We start from the raw sequence: 22,476 nt of genomic DNA on the forward strand, positions 1-22,476 counted from the left end.
CAGATAAATCCATTCAAGCAAATAATCATTTATCAAGCACCTACTCTGTTGTAGGTATTCTGCTGAGCACTAGGGATACAAAGAAAGGTGAAAATAGCCACTGACCTACCGGAGTTTACAATATAACAGTGAGGACAATTTAGAAACAACTGTGGACAAATAGGATAGATACAGAATTAAAGGGGGATTGTAGCATTTAAAAAAACTGGAAAAGGTTTCTTGCAGAAGGTGAAATTTTAACTGAGACTTAAAGAAATCGAGGAAAGTCGGGAGGTAGAAAACAGTAGGAAGAGCCTTCTGACCGGTGAACGTACCAGGAGATAGAATGTCTCGTGTGGGGAATGACAAGGAAGCCATTGTTGATGGATCATGGGATATGTGAAAGATACGATACAAAATCGGGCATATGGGGGTACAGTGGATAGAGCACTGGACCTAGAGTCAGGAAAACTCAGCAGGACTTCAAATCTGGGCTCTGATCCTTCCTAGCCTTGTGATCTGGGCTAGTCATTTCACGCTGTTTGCCTCAGTTTCCTCAAAGGTAAAATGAGCTGGAGAAGGAAATGGCCAACCAATCAAATGCCTTTTCCAAGAAAACCCAAGTGGGGAAGTCAGATATAACAGATAATAATAATAATAATAATAATAATAATAATTATAATTATAATTATTATTATTATTATTATTATTATACATATATATATATAATTAGAATGGTACAAAGGTCCAGAATTCAGCATCGTATGTTCCTCAGCTGCTTGGTAAATGTTTTTTGACTTGGATTAAATAGGAATAAGGTCAGTAAATAGTTTCTGCCTGCTCATCTCAGCCCTTGAAGATTTGATTTGATGGCAACCTGGTCAGAGAAAACTGGCCTTTTCTCTCTAGCTCACTTTTAAGATGAGCCCTTCTTTAATTCAAGAGTTGTTACTTTTCTGCCTGAATCATGCTTAAGCCAGCAGTCTCCCCACCCCGGACCGCTGATGCTGCAGGTTCAATAAAGCATTGATTGCACTATAACTTGCCGAGTCTTATTATCGGACCAAGCACCAATTGGCCATGCAGTTCATCGAGGGTCCAGTAAGCATTTAATTTTACAATCTCCACCTCGCAGTCAAGGAAAGCCTCTGTGGTAAGAAATATAAATAGGACTTTTCTGTGAAAGCCCCTTTGCCAATGGATTCCAGACGTGTTTTCTACATGGTATGTGCTCTGGGAAACCTGAGAACATCATTACGGAGGAACTTTCATCTGCTACAGACACTTGGTGGGTCAGAGGGGAGATGACTTTAAAGCCTGCCCTTTGATGGGGGGAGAGGAAGGACTAGGCCATAAGTTCCATTCTGGGACCTCATGGCAATGTCACCCCTTCCTGTTTCTTTACACATGAACTACAAAAACTGTGCTTGTCATTTCAGAGATGGCAGTAGGGCATCTAGTCGCCTTCCTATTGGGATTAACAGATTCTCAAGACCAATTGCTACCCGTGGAGGTATAGTTTTCTCCATGGCTTTGTGCCCCGCATATATTGGTTTGTAAGGTTTATTGATTTTTTTTTATTCTAATAATTTGTCTTTCAAACACTCATCGTATTGCCTAGTAAATATGCTTGCCTAAGTCGCAATCAATAAAAAGGCCATTGAAAGTTCAGAGTATCATAAGGTAGAAAGAATGATGGAGCTATTGGCCTTTTAACTCTCAATTTTCTTTCATCAATGCACATGTAATTCTCATTTCTATTAAAGAGGCTCCCCTTTTCTTACCTTGAAGAACCAGCTCACCCTTAAGAGCAGCACAGCAGTATGATCCAAAGGGGATTGGATGTGGTGTTATAAGGCATAGGGGTCATTCCCAGCTCATCCCTCAGCCAGGGCCATCGAGTCAGGAAGAAGTTTGGTGGATGCTGCCACATTCTAGCACATCTTTTCTGGGAAGAGCCATGGATTTATTCATGACAAATAAGACAGACTTTAGAGAATCAAATTGAATCCATCAAATCAATATTCAGCTTCCCTGGCAACTCCAGATCTTCCTTGCCTCCTGAAACTTGAGGCATAGATGTCTTCGTCTCGGTTTCTGCTTTGGCACTTGGTTTGCCGTTTGTCTCGGTCTCCTAGTTGAATTTCGGGGCACTATTGTGCCAATCCAGCCCAATTTGGGACATATACAGCTGGATCCTAATTGAATCCCCATGGCATGGTTATTTGTGTTCAAATCTGTATTATCTGAAGTCATGGTCATTGGTTCCAGCCTAATGGAAATATTCAGTGTGAATTCAAAATAAGAGACTTTCTCCCCTCTTCATTTGTACCCCAGTCCCTCACCTCCAAAGGAAAGCTGCCCAAACCTTGATTCTGGATTTGCTAAATCGCCTCCATGTGTTTGCAGTCTTAACGAAACTATGCAAATTACTTAATTTCCTGAGACAAGGTTTCATCATGTGTAAAATGGAAATCAATCAATCTCCAAGCTGAATGTCAGTAAACGCACTATATTTAAATTTAATACTTTATATCAAGCAGTATGCTAGGCTGAGAATGAAACTACTAGGCATAGGGACTAGACTTGTAAATTATTCAGTAGAGATAACTCCCTCTCCCTATGCAGGTTGGGTCTTTTTCTTCCTGACAGGGTTCTCTTGAGCACTGATTGATTATCAGAGTCATGCAGACAGGCAGAAGAGACACTTGACCCATGGTCATCTTGATTTCAACACAGGTCACTTCTAGGAGGGATACAGAGGAAGGCAAAAACAACCCCTGCCCTCAAAAAGCTTGTAGTCTAATGGAAGAGACAATACGACTTTTTAATAGGCACGTAGAAGGTACAGACAGAAGAGATGGAAGAGGGATGTCCATCCTTATTTGTCACAGAGTAAACAAGATATATGCAAAAGCTAAAGATGCTACAGATTGAAATAGGTATTAAGTCACTTCATCCTTGATCTGTAACTATTCAAGGACTAATCTTTTCTGTCTTTAGCCAAGAGCATTTAGCACCAAACTCTTTATTATCCTTATTATTAGAAAGAAAAGGGAAAAAAACTCATGAATTCCCTACCCTGTTGTCAGACTTTCTTAAATATGATGAGAATATTATCTTGAATTAAGATGTTACTGATAGTGGGCTGCTTTCTTTAAAAAAGAAAAAAAAAGGCTACAGTGTCTTTTTTATACTTGTTCATTATGAAAACATTTGGTGAAGGGGAATGGATCATGCCATAATAAAGCTAGGGTTCACCTGGCCCTCCCCAAATGCCTCCGAGTGAGCAAGAACACCAAAGTCTTAGATACTTTGCATTCAGGAGAATGAAGTATTCTGGGAGAAATGCCTGTCTATCTCTCTTCAGGTTTGAATTTCCCCAAATATTTGCCCTTCTCATTTTGAATTTAATCAGGAGATCATTGCCTCACTGATCCCCCTGTCCTGGAGCCATAACTCATTCATGGCCAAAGTGCCCCCTTTTTAATTTCCTCCCTGGCCCAAGGCCAGCTGTGAAGCATGTTTGGGTCTGTCTCCTGCCTGCTGGCAGATCAGGTTTTTACATTACTCTTCTTTAAGTTAATTTTAGAAACTTGAGTTGCCATGGTAATGGTTCAGTGGGGTTTTCTCAGTTCTCTTTTGATTTAGTCATTTGCTGGTCGGCCCTTTAAATTAAAGTTTTTTTTTTCAATAAGCATCTAAATTGGGATGAAAGATGTGCTTGGAATGACGATCCTTGTAGTAGCTCCAAACTCACAGGAAAAAAAAATTAAGGAATGTGAAAAAAGAAGTGCTGGGTGCTGTTGCTTCCCAGGAAGCAAGGAAGTTCTTGGGCCATGGTCTGGTTACTGAGAGCCAGAGACATGAGGAGTGACAGAATCTCAGAACTGGAAGAGATCGGAGGGGTCTGCTCACCTACAACGTAAGTGGCAAGAGGCCCTCTTCTGCTCAAAGACCTCAAGCAGAGCCTATCTCCCACCTCCGAAGGCCACCATTTCCAATTTAGGCTAGCTGTGGTTTTTAGGAAGTTTTTCCCCACACAAGATAAGCTAAAATCAAGCCTTTTTCTCATTCAACTATTCTCTAGACTTTACCATCTCCTTACCAACAGCCTTGTCCCTCTCAAGATGTTTTTTTCCACCCTTGGGCCCGATTGGTGAGCCCTAAAGGGGACAGCCATTTCGAGAGGGTTTTAAAGCACTCCCACTCATACTCAGTACTTCTGTGCCTCCTTGCCGGAGTCTCGCCCTTCTCTACTTCCCATCTCCTCCTTTCCAGTTCCCCTTCATTTTTTTTAACCTGTTAGCATGTATGCTCCCCAAGAGGAAGGATCCTCTTATTTACTTGTGTCTTTAACCCTGTTCTTGACACATAATAAGCATTTATTTACTTGTGTCTTTAACCCTGTTCTTGACACATAATAAGCACTTAATAAATAGTTTACCTGCTTCTTTTATCAATTTACTCAGTGCTCCTTTTTTTGCCTTCTGGAGCCAAGCCGTACAAATCTGATCACTTTTTTACATGACAGTTGAAGGACCCAGTGGTGCTTTGCTTTGCCAGGAGAAGAAAAGACTCAAGGGAGATACAAGGCCTGTCTTCATGTTTCAAAGTCTTGTAGAAGGGGAATTAGCTTTGTTCCGAATGACCCAAGAGGACAGAACCAGGAGAAATGAGAGAGGGAGGAAAGTCTCCAAGAGGCACTTTTTTAGGAATCAGAGCTGTCCAAAAGGGAGGTGCTGACCAATAATGGAACAGGCTGCTGCCAGAAGTGGTAGATTGCCTGTCCCGCCTTGGAAGTCTTTGGAGGAGAGACAAGAGGACCACTTATTTGATGTTCCTTTTTTCTGTGATTAGGCTACATGGTCGCCAGCTATCCAACTCTCTGATCTTTGTTCAAAAACACTAAAGGCAGATCTGAGCTTTGGAAGGAAAACACTGAAGATTTGATAGAGCTGGAACTCATATTTTCAGTATCATTCCCAGCTCTATTGGAACAGGAATCTGGACTGGCCAGATTATGGAAGTTCGGTGCAGATGTTTCTGAAACGAATGGTGTGTCCCAGGAAAGCCGCAGAGAACAGAGGCTCAGAAAATATCGCTAGACTCACAAATATGTGGCAGGATACAAGTGAGGCAGTGGCAGGTGTTTTCTGTTGGTTTATTTTTGGTGGTTGTTTTATTTTCCATTTGCTCTTAGGACACAAAAGTGTTTTAGCAGAAAATCAAAAGAATGCTTTTAGGTTTGTGACTCAAAATTAGTTTGGAGACAGAAGACTGGGTTCAAATCCTGGCTTTGCCATGAGTCACATCCTCCCCAAGCCTCTGTTTTCTTAACTATAGAATGAGAAATTAACTGGTCTATTCCAACTTTTAATTCTATAATCCAATGATCCTATGAGCTTATTATGAAAGCACCGGGAGAGTGTGGGATTTTCATCACCATAAAGTTCTCAGGTTCAAATGGAGAACAATTTGTCTGAGTTTCAGTCCCATCTCCCATCAGAGGAATGGGCATTCCTTCACTGGGACATAGGTATCATAGAATTAGAACTATGATAATGAGATTATCTAATCTAGTCTAGTCTTTTTTTTTGCAAAGCAATCAGAGTTAAGTGACTTGACCAGGTTCACACAGTTAGTAAGTGTCAAGTATCACACTTTATACATATGGAATATGGATTCAGGAAGAAAAAAAAGCCCTCATCTTACAGATGGTGAAACTGAAAATCAAAGTTCCAAGTTAGTATCAACTGGCATCTGAGCTCAGGTGCTTTGGCTCCACTTCCAGTATTCCCTCCACTAAACCACATTAAGATTTTCTTTCCACTTTCATTGTTGTTAGTTTGTTGTTGTTGTTGTTGCTATTTGTTGTTTGTTGTTGTTGTTGGGAGGTGACTAGTCCTGCAATTTTATCAGTGTCAGGAGCTCCCAGTGAAGAATGTTTCTGCCTGTGCTCATCAGCCCCCCAAAGGCAGGTATCCAAACTCCCAATGGCTTCTCCATTGTACATTCTTCTCTCAGTATAACCAATTTTTAATATAGAAGTGCTAATTTAAAGACATCATGACTTTATCTCAATCTCTTTGTTATGGGAATTCTTAATCTCACATCCATAAACTTTTCTTTTTTTCTTAAACCTTTTTATTTTCAACAGATATGCATGGATAATTTTTCAACATTGACTCTTGCAAAACCTTGTGTTCCAAATTTTCCCTTCCTTTCCCCCCACCCCCTCTCCTAAATGGCAAGTAATCCAATATATGTTAAACATGGTAAAAAAAATAACATATGTTAAATCCAATATAGGCATACATATTTCTACAATTATCTTGCTGCACAAGAAAAATCAGATCAAAAAGGAAATAAATGAAAAAGAAAAAAATGCAAGCAAACAACAAAAAGAGTGAAAAGGCTGTGTTGTGATCCAGGCTCAGTTCCCACAGTCCTCTCTCTTTATCATAAGATCATTAGAATTGGCCTCAATCATCTCATAGTTGGAAAGAGTCACATCCATAAGAATTGATCCTTGTTGATGCCATGTACAATGACCTCCTGGTCCTGCTCATTTCACTTAGCATTGGTTCATGTAAGTCTCTCCAGGCCTTACTAAAATCATCCTGCTGGTCATTTCTTACAGAACAATAATATTCCATAACATTCATATACTATAATTTATTCAGCCATAAACTTTTCTTTAAAAAAAATTCTGATAACTGTATTTCAGTTTAATCGGTTTCCTTTGTACTCCTATAGATTTTATTTTATGCATTTTAAAATGCTATTGTGAGGAATCCTTACGTTTCACCAGACTGCCAAAGGGGTCATGATATAAAATCATTGTGAGCCTCTGCTCTGTAGATTGGCTCTAAGTAGCTTTAGAAAGAGGACAGAGTCTGGTTCCTGCTTCAGGATCAGCAGTTGCCTTCTTGTTTCACAAATCTAGTGCCCTGTTGTGATAGCACACAGTGGCTCAGTAACCTTTCTATGATTACACAGGAAGGTTCCAGATTTTAACCCAGATCTCCTGACGCCCAAGTCCAACCTTCTTCCTCCCCCTCCATACTCCACGGTTTGGTTCCTTATGATGGGTAAGTGGAAAGATGAGTGGATATTGGATCTACTATTTTGGAGATGATGGAACACCCATGTTTGTCTCTACAATTCCAGCCCTTTTCCATTTTTCCAAAGGATTCAGAGAGAAGGTTATATTATCCCCACCTGACTGAGGGGAGAAAAGCACCTAGAGAACGAGGACATTTCTGTAGTCCGCTCGGTGTGTGACGTTCCGCAGAAATACTGCTTACCCTGTAATATCTTGGCAAGCTTGGCGGGTTTGTATTCTGAAGTTGGACCTATTTGGGAGCTGAGGAGCAGCTATCTATCACCTTTTAGTGGTAATCCAGAAGGCAGAACTTTGTGGCATTTGTCATATAACTGCAGGATGTTGTGGAGAGAAAACCAGAAGTGGTTCAGGAGAATTTGCATGCAAACTCTAATTCAGCTTTATTGAGAGGTCACGTAGCTTAGTGACTCAAACCATGGACTCGGACCTGGGGTCAAATCGTAGGATCATAGATCAGGAGTTGAACTCTTCTCTCATTGAACAGGCTCCCACTGAGCCCCTGGGAAATGAAATGACTTACCCAATGTCGCCTGTCATAAACAGAGGTAGAATTTGAATCCAATCATCTTCAACATAAAGAAGATCCAACTCACTTCCAGTTGATCAATGATGGACAGAAAGAACTACCCCCAGAGAAGGAACACTGGGAAGTGAATGTAAATTGTTAGCACTAATATCTGTCTGCCCAGGTTACTTATACCTTCGGAATCTAATACTGTGAAACAAGTATTTACACACATGTATTGTATCTAGGTTATACTGTAACACATGTAAAATGTATGGGATTGCCTGTCATCAAGCAGAGGGAGTAGAGGGAGGGAGGGGATAATTTGGAGAAATGAATACAAGGGATAATGTTTAAAAAAAAATTACTCATGCATATATACTGTCAAAAAATTATAAATAAAAAAAATAATAAAAAAATAAAAAATAAGAATTTGAATCCAATCTTCTACTTTTCCCCTCCACCACCATGAATTCTATCTCAGAATAACTGAGTGATGCTAGGCAAGTCACCTAATTTCTTTGCCCCACAGTTTCCTCATCTATAAAATGGGTTAGCATCTCCTTCACAGGAGCGATATTGTTGTTCAAATGAAATAATGTGTGTCAAAGTTTCTTGCAAACTTTAAAACAATATAGCATTATGGTGTATATATATATATGTATATATATATATTAAATTAGTATTATAATTATTGCCAATGTACCCTTTAGGCAAGTCACATTTCTACTCTGGTCCTCATTTTACCTTTATGTAAAATAAGGGGATTGAACTAGATCTATAAGCACCATGTTTGCCACAGAGTGGATATTTAATGAGCATTGATTGCTTGACTGACTGATGAAGGCACCTTCTAGCATTAAGCCTAGTGCTGCAGGAAAAAAAAAATATAACCTATATTCGGTCCAATATGAGGTCTTTTCCCATTACTTATCAAAATATGTGAAATTCTACTATTAGAGGGGAATTCCTTTGGATCTTAGGCCACCTCACATTTCCCTCATTCCCTTGGCCCCTTGTTGGTGATGATGGTGTCCAGTCATGTCCAATTCTTCTTGACCCCAATTGGAGTTTTCTCTTTTTTTTCTTTGTTTTTTTTTGTTGTTGTTGTATTTTATTTTTGTTGAGGCAATTGGGGTCACACAGCTAGGAAGTGTTAAATGTCTGAGACCAGATTTGGACTCAGGTCCTCCTGACTCCAGGGCAGGGGCACCAATCGGAGTCTTCTTGGCAGAGAGACTGGGGTGTTTTTTAGTTCCTTCTCCTATTCATTTTTACAGATGAGAAAACTGAGGTAATAAATCGGATTCAGTCCCTTGTCCTTGTTATTTAGTCATTTTTGTTCATGATCCCACTGGGGCTCTCTTCGAAGAGATACCGAGTTGATTTACCGCTTCCTTCTCCAGCTCATTTGACAGATGAGGAAACTAAGGCAAATGGAGCTCATGTGCATTTTCTCATTCGTCAAATGAGCTGGAGAGGGAAACGGCCCCTCCAGCTCTCTGCACGGATGCGTGTGAGCTCGCACACCAAAGGGACCTTGAGCGGAGGGGGCCGAGACTTATTCCGTGCAGGGCCTCAAGGACTCCGTGACCATTGAAGTGCGAGCTTTCTGGGCTGGGGCAGCAGAGGATGAAGGGCGAAATAACAGCCCTCCACTCCAGGTCAGCGGGGCCCTGTACGATTTGTACTCAGATGTTTGAAAAACTTGAGAAAGTGTGAATTTCTTCATGGTTAATAAAGCAACAGCGGTGAGTGCCACTTGGAATGTTTCTCTTCTCAGCCCTTTTCCCTAAATTATCCAGAAAGTTTTTTACACTCAAAAGCTCCCTGCCTGCACCATCAGCATTTCCCAAGTAATAAGATTTAATGGGTGGAAGTGGCGTTGATGAACTGATTCTGTGCGGGGCGTCATCCGGATCCGCGGATCTGGGGAACAGAACCAAGGGAGGCTTCAGCTCCTTGGGACTGGAATTAAACCACCCTGCGCCTCTCCAGCCCTTGTCAAATGGAGGAAACGGCAGAGTAGGCAGAGGATGGGAAAGCGCCTGGGTGGGATTGCTCATTTAGCACTTCAAGGAGCTGGCTGCATAACCAGGTGAGCTCAACGAGCGGCTCTGCTCTCCCCGCTACTTAATAGATTTTATTTGATGATGATAATGAGGAAACCCAATGGGATGCAGGCCTGGTGGGTAAATTCTAGAGCTAGCAGAGTGAAGTCGCAAGAGGATTCCCCCAAATCTCCCCTCTCTCTGTCTCTGCCTTTCTCTTTCTCTGTTTCTCTGAGTATCTCTGTCTTCCCCCTTTCTCTCCATTCTTTCCCCACCTCCTCCCCTTCATATCTCTTATCTGTCTCTTTCTCTTTCCCTCTGTCTCTTTCTCTGTCTCTGAGTGTCTCTCCCTTCTCTCCTCTCTGCCTGTCTCTCTCTCCTCTCTTCGTCTCTCTCTCCATCTCTCTTTCTCTATCTCTCTCTCCTTCTCTCTCTCTGTCTCTCAGTCTCTCTCAGTCTCTCTCTGTCTCTCTCTCTCTCTCTCTCTGTCTCTCTCTCTCTCTCTGTCTGCCTCTCTCTCTCTGTCTGCCTGTCTCTCTCTCTTTCTCTATCTCTCTCTCCTTCTCTCTGTCTCTCTGTCTCTCAGTCTCTCTCAGTCTCTCTCAGTCTCTCTCTCTTTCTCTCTCTCTCTCTCTCTCTCTCTCTCTTTCTCTCTCTCTCTCTCTCTCTCTCTCTCTCTTTCTCTCTCTCTCTGTCTCTCTCTCTGTCTGTCTCTCTCTCTCTGTCTGCCTCTCTCTCTCTGTCTGCCTGTCTCTCTTTCTCTCTCTCTCTCTCTCTCTCTCTCTCTCTCTCTCTCTCTCTCTCTCTCTCTCTCTCTCTCTCTCTGTGTGTCTCTCACTCTGTCTGTCTCTCTCTCTGTCTGTCTCTCTCTCTGTCTCTGTCTCTGTCTGTCTCTCTCTCTCTCTGTCTCTCTCTCTCTGTCTCTATTTCTCTATCTCTATCTTTGTCTCTGTCTCTGTCTCTCTCTCTCTCTCTCTCTCTCTCTCTCTCTCTCTCTCTCTCTGTCTCTCTCTCTCTCTGTCTCTCTCTCTCTCTCTGTCTCTCTCTCTGTCTGTCTCTCTGTCTCTCTCTGTCTCTCTCTCTCTCTCTCTGTCTCTCTCTCTCTCTCTGTCTCTCTCTCTCTCTCTCTGTCTCTCTCTCTCTCTCTGTCTCTCTCTCTGTCTGTCTCTCTGTCTCTCTCTGTCTCTCTCTCTCTCTCTGTCTGTCTGTCTCTCTCTCAACTGGGCAGCTCTAGTTATATTTCTCCAATCTGTAGCCATTCTGAAGGCCCCAGCTTCACTGAATCAGCTGCTGGAAGGACACAATCAGTAGGAATAGGAAAGTAGGAAAGGTTCGAGTGGTGTTTTCCTCGGACTGTGGAGCAGACAGGGCATATATCCTAGAAGTGAGAAGCCTTTGTTTCTCTCCCAGATCCAACACTTTCTAGTCATGTTCTTCTGGAACCAATCAATGAACGGTCCTGATTTTCAATTTCTTTACCTGATCAATGGGCTTGGTACTCTGTGCACTGCCTATTTCCAAAAATTGGTGTGAAAAAGAGACTTTATAAACCGTAATGGTTGATACAAATGTAAACTAATTTCCTTGCTGTGTCTAGGTATAGCTTCACTTTGTTGATTCAATGAAGCACTTAGTCAGTAAGCATTGATTAATTGCCTACTGTATGCTAGACACTCTGCTCAGTATCAGTTAACCATCAACAAGCATTTTAATGAAGTTTATTGATGTCTTTTTAATATAACATCATAATTTTCCTTAGTATCTTTCTCCCTCCCAGAGTCATCCCATATAAATAATAATAATAATAAATAAATAAATAAAATTTTAAGGGAAAAAGAAGAAAAAATCATTTTAACTAATCTGTCCATATGAACAGGCTGAAAAGATGGTCAATGAACAGCTCTTGTGGATCTGCCACTTCTACAAAGGGACAGCCTGGAGGTGTCTTCTCATATCACTTGCTTCTTCAAGTCCTACTCAGCAAGCAATGTTTACCATGTCTCAGTCATTGTACTAAGTTCTATCCCCAAAACAAAGAAAGGTGAAAACACTCATTGCCTTCAAAAAGGTGACATTTTGCTGGGGGTAGAAGAGGCAGACAGAAAAGAAAAATCATGGCATACAAAGACGTATTGATTATTGAGCATGTATTATGCACTTACTATGTGCCAGAGCATGTATTATGCACTTACGATGTGCCAGACCAGCAGCGAGGTGACAAAGGTAGAGTACTGAGCCTGAAGTCAGAAAGAATCAGCTTCCTGAGTTCAAATCTAGTCTCAGACACTCAGTAGCTGCATGATCCTGGCCAAGTCCCTTCACTCTGTCTGCCTCAGTTTCCTTAATCTGTAAAATGAGCAGGAGAAGACAGTGGCCAATCATTCCATCATCTCTGTCGAGAAAACGTCAAATAGGGTCACAAAAAGTGGACGTGACCGAACAATAACAAATATGTGGCTTGCCAAGCCGATAAACAGCGGCAGGGATCTTTATGAAAGGCTAAGTGTTCTGCTTGAGCTTGACGCCCCTGAATCAGACATCCGCTGAGCTCTTTGCCAGCTGTGATAGTGGGAATCCACGAGAGGAGAAAGAAACAGCCGGAGCTCAAGGGAGAAATGGGAAGAGATGGAAACTTCCCTGATTTGCCGTGCTTAGAGTTTGAGGGACAAGGCGAGTGTGATATTAATAATTGGCCAGGAGACTCATTAAGCTCTTTAGAAAAGTAGGTCTAGTTAATGATTTAATAAAAGATGACATTTTGAACACAGTGGAAATTACACCAAGCACTGCTGAGTTATGCAATGTCATAATCTCCCAAGCATGTGTGATTTTTCCCCCTCTCCTGCCAAAGTGGGGAAATCTGGAGAGAGTCTGCTCTCAGAAATGTAAACGAGACTGTTAGAATATACAGCCATTTTACATTCCAGTCATTTTAAGGAGGAATCCCAGATGGACTCTTAAGACCTCAATCGCTTACACAGAAGTCGGTGTTCTGAAAACGCCAGGCGGACTTGTCGGCTCAGTGAAAAGTCGGCCCTTCCCCCACTCCTCATCCACCTTCCTCCTTTCAAAATAACACACTGGTAATTAATTGGATCCTGAGCACCACAGAGATAATGGAATTTTTCTAGCCTTTGTCCATCAGGGCAACTGGAGAAAATAACAGTGGGTCCTGAAGAGAAGAGAACAGAGAAAGCCTGAAAATGGATTCTCTTTCCCCAAGTTTCCATATTAAATAGAAACATCTGTCAGAAGGTCAGGAATTGGGTGGGGATCTGGAGTGATATTTTGAGTTAAGACCCAGGTCTGAAATAATCACACACATGTATACATTCTCATCCATCTTTTCGGCCTCTAGGCCAATGGTCCTCACACTTTTAAAATAGGGGCCAGTTCACGGTCCCTCAGACTGTGGGAGGGCCGGACTAGAGTAAAAACAAAAGCTCCCACTCTGTCTCCGCCCCTCAGCCCGTTTGCCATAACCTAAATGTCCTCAGCGGCCACATCTGTCCCACAGGCCGTAGTTTGAGGACCCCTGCTCTAGAGGGTCTCCAGGAAAAGTCTGTCAAAGATGGAGCTCTGTCCCTTCTTCCCAAGAGTTGACTGGCAGCTAACCATTTATAAGAAAATCCAAAGTAGATTTTGTTCCCCTCACACAGACTTAATCCTTGGCATTTCTTCTCTCCTTGTAGCTCTTCCATCTTGTAGATGAGATGTTTAAATGGGTTCCAAGCACTTGAGATTCATTTCAGAAAATCTATCAGGGAAGCAGTGATGATAACTGGGGAGATGCTTCCATATCATCATCTGGCACATCTGGGTGCAGAGGGGAGAGAAGAGCATCTCTTTGGAGAGGATGGGTCATTCTTGCTGTAGCTTGGCCCGGAGCCCACCTGAAGTTGGTCAGAGAATCTGGTTGGTATCCAGGCTCTTCTCCTTACAGCAAGTGTGACCTCAGGCAGATCCAAGTAAAACGGAAACTGTGGTTAGCTTTTCTTTTCCCGTTCCTTCTGTCTTTGTCTTTGGCTTGACATGCTTCCACAGATACTGGGTGGTGCAGCGGTTAGAATGCAGGACCCGGAATCAGGAAGTTGTTGTTCAGCCTGTAACCCCATTTGGGCTTTTCTTGGCAGAGATAGTGAAGTAGTTTGCCATTTCCTCCTCTAATTCATTTTACAGATGAGGAAACTGAGACTCATATAAGTTTAAGTGACTTGTCCAGGGTAACACAGTTATTGCAGTGGTTTGCCATTTCCTTCTCTAGCTCATTTTACAGATGAGGAAACTGAGGCTCATATAAGTTTAAATGACTTGTCCAGGGTGACACAGCTACTGCAGTAGTTTGTTATTTCCTTCTTTAGCTCATTTTACATATTAGGAAACTGAGGCACACAAGTTTAAGGGACTTGGCCACTTGGTCCCACAGCTAGTATCTGAAGCAAGATTTGAACTCAGGAAGTTGAATCTTCTGCTCTCCAGATTTGGCACTCTATCCATTGTACCACCTAGCTGCCAGTAAAATCGGGAAGACCTGAATTCAAATCCAGCCTCAGATAGCTGTGTGATCCTGGGCAAGTCCCCCAAAATGAGGGTGATGAAAGTAGTTACCTCATAAGGTTATTATGAGGATTCATTGACAATATATATGGGAGGAGTTCTACAGAGCTAAAAAGAGTCTGTAATGATAAGAGTCCAAACCTTAAAGCATCAGATACCAGATATGTGGCCCACTACACTCCCAAAGTACACCCTGAAACAGACTAAAATAATTAGGAAATATTTTACAAAATAAATAAAAATACAATATGACATAGATGTTTATTGGTCATTTTCTAAGTCAATATCCAGTCTTATGTCTAGTCTAACAGCTCTAATTTCTATTGGATTTTGATGTCACTGTTCTACATGGTAGTCATTTTTATTCCTTGCCCACAGTAGCTACATATTGTGCCCATTGCCCTTTTCTTTATAGCATTTGGTTCTCTGAAGTCAGGCAGACCTACTCGCTGCTGGCCTCTGCCACACAGGAAGAGAAGCCTTCAGTATCCATAACATCCCCATTTTACAGATGAGGAAATTGAGGCAAGAGAACTGAAAGGACTTGCCTAGGATGGAAAGAGTAGGCCTTTAATAAATGCTTGGTTTCCAATGATGGACAGAATCAGCCACACCGAGAAAAGGAACACTGGGAAATAAGTGTAAATAAACTTTTTGCACTTTTGTTTTTCTTCCCAGGTTATTTTTACCTTCTGAATCCAATTCTCCCTGTGCAACAAGAGAACTGTTCAGTTCTGCACACATCTATTGAATCTAGGCTATATCTAGGATATAACATATTTAACAGATAATGTAACATATTTAACAGATGCCTGCCATCTAGGGGAGAGGGTGGAGGGAGGGAAGGGAAAAGTCAGAACAGAAGGGAGTATGAGGGATAATGTTGTAAAAAAAATTACCCAGGCATATGTACTGTCAATAAAAAATTATAATAAAAAAATATAACATAAAAAAATAAATGCTTGATTCCCCTCCCCCCCAGTGATGATATGGGAGTCTTGGGATTTGGAGCCAGAAAAGGACTGGAAAAGGAAAAGCTGTTTTTTGTTTGTTTGTTTGTTTGTTTCATATCAAGTCTAGTCAGAATGTTTTGCAGAGAGCGCGTGCACCCTATGGAATAAACAAAGAACTTTGAGCCCTCGACCAAGATTGGTTTAGCACTTTTTAATACAGTCTAAAGTTGCTTCTTGGGTAGCAACGTTACCACTAACCGTCCTTTCCCTTTTGTCTCATCTCCTCTTCCCACGTGGCAGAGGCGGGCAGCGGGCAGGTCTACGTGACACCAGAGAACCAGCTGCTCTACTACCCCAGCATCACCTATGCGATCATCGGCAGCTCCGTCATCTTCGTGCTGGTGGTAGCCCTCCTCGCCCTAGTGTTGCATCATCAGCGGAAGAGAAATAATCTCATGACCCTGCCTGTACACAGACTGCAGCATCCCGTGCTTCTCTCCCGCCTGGTAGTTCTTGACCACCCTCATCGCTGCAGCGTCACCTACAATGTCAACAATGGCATCCAGTATGTGTCCAATCAGGTCTACCACAATTCCCTGGACTTGGACTCCCCTCCCTCCTACTCCGAAGCCGTGCTGGACCAAAGGTGAGCATCTCAGAAAACCCAGTGAACCCAATAGCACTCAAAACCGAGTCCTGGCTTTTATTTTTAGTCTAACCCTAAGATTTCGTTGGTGTAGGAAAAGCCATCGGCCAATTCTTTGTCTTAGTTTTCCTATCTGTACGTAAGTGCGTCTTCCCTGGACACTGGAGCCATCCAGCTCCCATGTTGTATCATAGATTCAAAGGGTAAAGGGGACTCTAGAAATCATCATACAGATGGGAAAACTGAGAGGTAAAAAAATTGCCCAAATCACCGTGCTTGCAAGAGGAAGGTAGGAATTAGATCCAGCTCTTCCAAGTCCAGCCTTGCGTTCGTTACTCACACTGGACCTTTGTGATCCCAGACATCAGTAACAGGAAAATATGAGAACAAGCTAATTGCTCAGTAAATAATTATATGCCATAATGAGATGATATAAACTCAATCCATTATAATAAGAATGAAAGGTGCAAGGGACCGTGGTGGTCCGCCACTCTCATTTTGTAGGTGAGGAAATTGGCCTAAATGTTGCAGAGAAATGGCCACAGGATCCAGAGAACTGGATTTGAAACCAGGATTTCTCACTTACTATCTTTGTGACTTACAGTGAGTCATTTAATCTCAATTAATGCTTTAACATGATAACAATTAAAATAATAATTCATTTAATATGGATAAATCTCACAGAGCCAAGTGGCTCACTGCTCAGCTCAGGCACAATGGGGGACCTATAAAAATCCAGTCATTAAAAAAGTCCATCTGTGTTCGTCTCAGTTTAAATTAAAATCAATCCTGAGTTAATATGGGTTAATCTTGGTTTTTCTTATTTGGCATGCAAAGGGATTGGAATACAAAGGGAGTGTGCTAGATGGCCTGTAAGGTCCTTTTAAGCACTGGGACTATGACCCAATAGACAGACAGACAGACAGACAGACAGACAGATAGATAGATAGATAGATAGATGGATGGATGGATAGATGGAAGGAAGGATAGATAAATACATAGATACCTGTGTGTGTGTGTGTGTGTGTGTGTGTGTGTGTGTGTGTGTGTGTGTGTGTTAGAAGAGGGTCCCCTGTTTCTCCTCTTAGGACAGCTGGAAATGAATGATTCCAAAGAGAAGCATCCCTTTGCCAGAACCACAGTCTCTGACTTCTTCTTTCTCCCTCCCTTCTTTTCCTTCTTTGTCTCCCTTTCCCATTTACAGCAGACCCCCGTGGTTCGACCTCCCTCCTCCCCCGTACTCTTCAGAAGGCGACTCCTTGAGTCAAACAGAGCTGCCCCCCTATCGCTCCCGAGCCGGGAGCACAGCAAGCTGCAGCCCAGCAGCAGACGGTGGCCTCCTCAGCACCTCCGACAGCCAGCCCCAGGACAGCGGCAGCTACACCAACCACCCTCATCCATCTCCAGAGAGAACACCAGAGCCAAGTGACTCACTGCTCAGCTCAGGCACGATGGGGAACCTATAAAATCCAGTCATTTTTTAAAAGTCCATATGGGTTAATCTACTGTGGCTTGTTACCATGTTGCTATCTTTGTGCTTATGGTTGGCCGTTGGTCTTTAGATCACAAGGGGATGGGTCAGGGGGACTTGGAGGGAGGGAAATGGGGCACTTTTCCAAGGATGCCAGTTGATAAGATTTGTGTTTTACCCTTTAGGTCACTCTTGTGCTATTATCCTCAGGCTCCCATGATTACAAGACTCCCTATTCAAGATGCTTCCCTGGCTCTTCCCTGTCCTCTTCTCCTTCTCTCTCTCTCTTTCTCCTTTTCTCTCTCTCTCTCTCTCTCTCTCTCTCTCTCTCTCTCTCTCTCTCTCTCTCTCTCTCTCTCTCTCTCTCTCTCTCTCTCTCTCTCTCTCTCTCTCTCTCTCTCTCTCTCTCTCTCTCTCTGTCTCTCCAATTCCTTCTCTTTCTCTATGTGCCTCTCTTTGTCTGTCTCTTTCTCTGCCTATCTCTGTCTCTACACACATACACATACATACATATACACACACACACACACACACACACACACACCCCTCTGTGGTGGTCACTAAAATGACTTGAATCTGTTGACAAGGAGAAAAAATAGTGTTTTAAAATCCTTTTAAAGGACAACCTTTTAGTATGATTTAACCTGATCCAAAGACCTAGATGGGATAGTGTGCCCTAATGCTACTTAATCTTGCTCTGTGCTTCAGATCAGAATAGGGAGGACACAGCGGCCAAGGCCATAAAAATGGCCTGGAAAATATCACTGGCAAGTCAGGAAGTGGTGGAACTCTGTGTGTCGTGGACCCCTTTGGCAGGGAATCGTTTTCAGAATCATGTTTCTAAGAACATAAAATTAATAATAATAATAGCTACCATTTACATAGGCCTTTGAGGTTTACGAAATGCTTTACAAACAAAATCTCATTTGACCCTTGAGGTAAGTACTATTATTATCCCCATTTTGCAGATTTCAGAACTGAGGCAGACACAGAGTAAGTACTTGTCCAGGGTCACACAGCTAGTATCTGAGGCCGCATTTGAACGCAGGTCCATCGTGACTCCAGGTCCACTCATCTCTGCTTAGCTGCCATACATTTTTATGCCAAATAAAATACATAGGGCTATAAAGGAAACCAGTTACCATGGAGTACAGTTATCAGGACATATTTTTAAAAAGATAAATTCACAGACCTCAGATTACATTCCCCTTTAATCTAAAGATGGTTGACTCTGTCCACAGGGCCTCTAGCTTGGGATGCTACACGTAAGAAATGGTGCTAAATGGAATGGACTTTGGAGGGACTCTGAATTATGTCAGCCCAAATCGATTCCACTTTGGGCCTCCTTTCCCAAGGCTCCGATTGTTCTCACCACCCCTTGCGGCTCCAGCCCCTAAAGCACGTCCTCTGGTCTTGAAATGATGAGTGAGCCAAGATAAAGGTCCAGAGCCTCTCATCCTTTCCTGGGAAGCTTGTCCCTCCAAGCTGAGCCCAGGTCAGCCACAATTTCCCCCCTTCTGCCTCCCAATCATCACAGTGATCCAAACTCATAAGTATAGTACACGAGATAGAGATGACTTTAGAGTCAAGAAGTCCTGACGTCCATACTGGATGAGTGACCTTAAGCAAGGCAACCTTCAAAAACCATAAATTGTAGAGTAGGGGCCAAGTTAAATTTTAGGAGGTGGGAGGGAGAGTGGCGTTCTCCAGGAATTTCCCACAGGGATGAATTCCCAGATCCAAAATTTATTTAAAAGAAAAAATGAAGGAAATAAAACCTGATACTGAACATTTAAAGGTTTCCTAGTGCTTTATGTAGATGGTTTCATTTGATCCTCACAACAGCCTTCTGAGGAAAGTACTACAAGTATTATTATCCCCATTTGCTGATGAGAAAACTGAGGTTCATGGGGAATGAAGTGATTTGTCTGTGGTCATATAGCTAGTAAGTGTTTGTGGTGGGATTTGAACCAAGTTTCCCTGGCCCCATGACGTCTGCTCTTATCCATCACATAAAACTGTCTCTGTCACAGTTGGTCCAGGCATCTGTTCTAAATCCATATCCATAATTTAAAATGTTGATTTGAAGACTTATCTGTTGGCCCCTGACTACGAGGGCCTTAAGAGTTTCTTAGTTTTGAACTCTCTTGAGAGCCGGAGTTCATATTAGAATGTAAGCTCCCCGAGGGCAGGGACTATTGAGTTTGCTACCTTCGTCTCCCCCCAACACATAGAACAGGGCCTGGGCCATAGTTCGCACCTATGAAACTGCTTGTTGATTTGAACTGAACGGCTAATCCCAGGTGGGATGGGTGAGCTTCACTCCCACAGACCATCTGTCCCTTCTCAGGCCACCCAGACGTTCTCTGAACGTGGCTTTGGAAAGCAAAGACGACAAGCAGTGAATAGTTGGAATCAACCGTGCTCCATATGGACTTCTTCCCATCCCTGCCCCCAACCCAGGCCAGAAATACATTTGAAATGGTGTGTTTGTGTTTTCCCTTCTAGTTAAGGGCCTATTTATATGTGTACAGGAAAGATGTACTTTTTTTTTTAAATGCGGTCCAAAGAGAGATAGATGTAAAAGGAGATCGTGCCTTTTTCATCCATAAACCTTTGGTAACAAGCCACACTGGACTAACCCACGTGCTAGGAGTTTGTGCACTTAATGCACTTTGGGGGCTATTATTTATCATATTCTTGAAGGAAATAGAAACAGAAAAATGTTCCTCTCTCTGATCCGAGGCGCTGTGCTGGTAGCCTTTTGACCTTGACTGTGGACTGGAGAGGGAGGTAGTGGGGGCTTAGGGGGGAGAAGGAAGCAGTTCTCCATGCAGGAATTTTAGGAGAACTGTCTACTCACCTCCTGGGATAGAGCCTTATGCAACATTTTGTCAAGTCACACTGATGCCTGTTACGACTGGAACTGAACGACGATGTCTTGGAGAAGCTCTGAGCCAGACCGCTCACTCCCCTTCCTTGGATAAAGAAATGGCAAATGGTGTATTTGATCCAATGACTTATGCAACAGGTGATGAGGGAGGGATGGGGGTGAGAGGGGAAGTTTGCTGAATTGACCTTGTTTTGAAGCAAATGGTTTCAAGGTACTCATAAAAGAGCCAGCTAGACACTCTGGAATTTTTAATAAAGGACAACTAGCCGTGTGTCTTTGTTTCTGAAATAGCATCATATTAATTTTGTCTATAGCCCGATGATCAAAAAAAAAAAAAAGTTCTGGTTGCAGCATGGATTTTGAAGAAATTTTGGCTGGATAAAACATCATCTCTAAGTTAAATTGATTGGTTTTATTTCTGGCCTTTGATAGTTCAAAGGAACATCTTCCATTGCTCTGGAAGTTGGTCAGGGAAAAGGATTTCAATTTTAATTAATAGGGCAGTGAGTTAATCTCATACTCTCTCCTGCTTCTAGACATCTTAGGGAAGACAAATGGTCTTCATAGATAAGGAAAAACTATTAATGACGAAAGAACATAGGGACATTTTTATTACAGATTTGATTTTTTTTAATGGATGCTGTAAAAATATAAACAGGGCCTCAGAGCTGCCATTTTTTGTTCTTAAGTAGGCAAGCAAGTGGCCAGCAATCATTCTTAACTCCTTCCCATTGGGAGATGTTACTTCACACACTACAAAAGAAAAAGAAGCTGGACTCTATTCTAGGAATTGAGATCAGCTGCCTAGGCCTTTTATTTCCCAGGACTAACTTTCCCAGGATGCTTCTGCTTCAAAGTCCCTTCCTCTCCCTCCCTACCTCAACGTTGACATTTAATGCAAAAGAGGAAAAGGAAGGAATGGGCTGTAATGGTCATTGTGTGATGCTCAGAGTCACTGTAAACTGGAAAGATTGTGTGTTTTAGGGTTTTTTTTTTAATTTTTATACTCTCGAATAAACTTGCAGTTTCACTCTTGCTAATGGTGTCGATGTTTCTTGACCTCTTCCTTTTCGACTCTATTACAGATATTTATTGGATCAAAACCAATAAATTGTTATTTCTGTCTGTGCCTGTTCCTCTGTTCCAAGCATTTATAACAGCTTTATTTCTGAAACCATTTGCACCCAAATAAAAAAGAAAGGAATAGTCACAAGATGAGGATGTATGAATATGCAAAGTAAACTGCTAATTATCTCCTCACTGTCTTTCATATGGGGCCTAGAATTCTTCTTTAAGACACAAGAGGGCCTTAAGCACACAATAATTCTAATACTTTGGCTCTGCAATTTACTACTTTGCGATATTAAGTAAGCCACTAACTTCTATGAGCCTCAGTTTCCTCATCTGTAAAATTAATGACTCAACTGATTTAATCTCTCAGGTCCCTTCTGGATTGATGACCTCATACAAGGCAGAGGACAAAGCCTCAATTTGAATCCCAGTTCTGTCATTTACTACTGACATGGGCTAGTCCTTCAAACACTCACTCTTAAGGAACCATCTCCTCCGTGAAACCCTTCTTGAGCCTACCAGTGCCTCCCAATTCCAACGTGACCTTCTATTTACATATGTGTCTTCATATGTGTCATATATGTACATGTATATGCTTGTAAATGTGTGTCATGTGTGTATATATATGTATGTATGTGCTCTCCTATTGGATTAAAAGTTCTAAGCATCCTTTCTAGCACTAACAGCCAGCAATAATCACCAGCACTTTGAGGTTTGCACAGCGCTTTGCATGTACCACTTGCAACCATGGGAGGAGGGTGGTATTATTATTCCCATTTTACAGATGAGGAAACTGAGGTAAACAAAGGTTAAATGACTTGCCCAAAGTCATATAGCTAGTGAGCCTCTGAGACTGTATTTGAACTCAGGTCTTTCTGATGCCCAGTCCAGCACTTTATCTACAAGTCCACCTAAGCTACAATAAAACTAAGTTTATATTTATATAATGTTTTCCTAATTTGTAATATAATAATAATAATAATAAATTCATTTATATTTATAAAACATTTTCCTGGTTTGTAATATAATAATAAATTAATTTACATTGCTTTTTAAGGCTTACAAAACACATTACAAATATCCCATTCGATCTTCACAACAGTCTATTATTTTCCCATTTTTATAGATGAGGAAACTGAGGCAAACACTGACTTGTTCAAAGTCACAGAGTTAGGAAGTATCTGAGGTCGATTTGAACTCAGATTTTCCTGACTTTAACCT

The 22,476-nt window shown here is 42.0% G+C and overlaps 1 protein-coding gene across 1 annotated transcript in view; it reads left to right on the top strand.

The window, feature by feature from the left end:
* LDLRAD3 (low density lipoprotein receptor class A domain containing 3) overlaps positions 1-21,224 on the top strand; it is a 254,605-nt gene extending 233,381 nt beyond the window's left edge. The window contains exons 5-6 of the mRNA XM_074276373.1: positions 15,475-15,820; positions 17,025-21,224. Of these exons, the coding sequence (XP_074132474.1) occupies positions 15,475-15,820; positions 17,025-17,286 (608 nt within the window). The 3' untranslated portion in view covers positions 17,287-21,224. The remainder of the gene's footprint in view (positions 1-15,474; positions 15,821-17,024) is intronic.
* Positions 21,225-22,476: the final 1,252 nt, after the last annotated feature.

This window comes from Sminthopsis crassicaudata, chromosome 6 (assembly GCF_048593235.1).
Source record: "Sminthopsis crassicaudata isolate SCR6 chromosome 6, ASM4859323v1, whole genome shotgun sequence".
NCBI classification, from domain to species: Eukaryota; Metazoa; Chordata; class Mammalia; order Dasyuromorphia; family Dasyuridae; genus Sminthopsis; species Sminthopsis crassicaudata.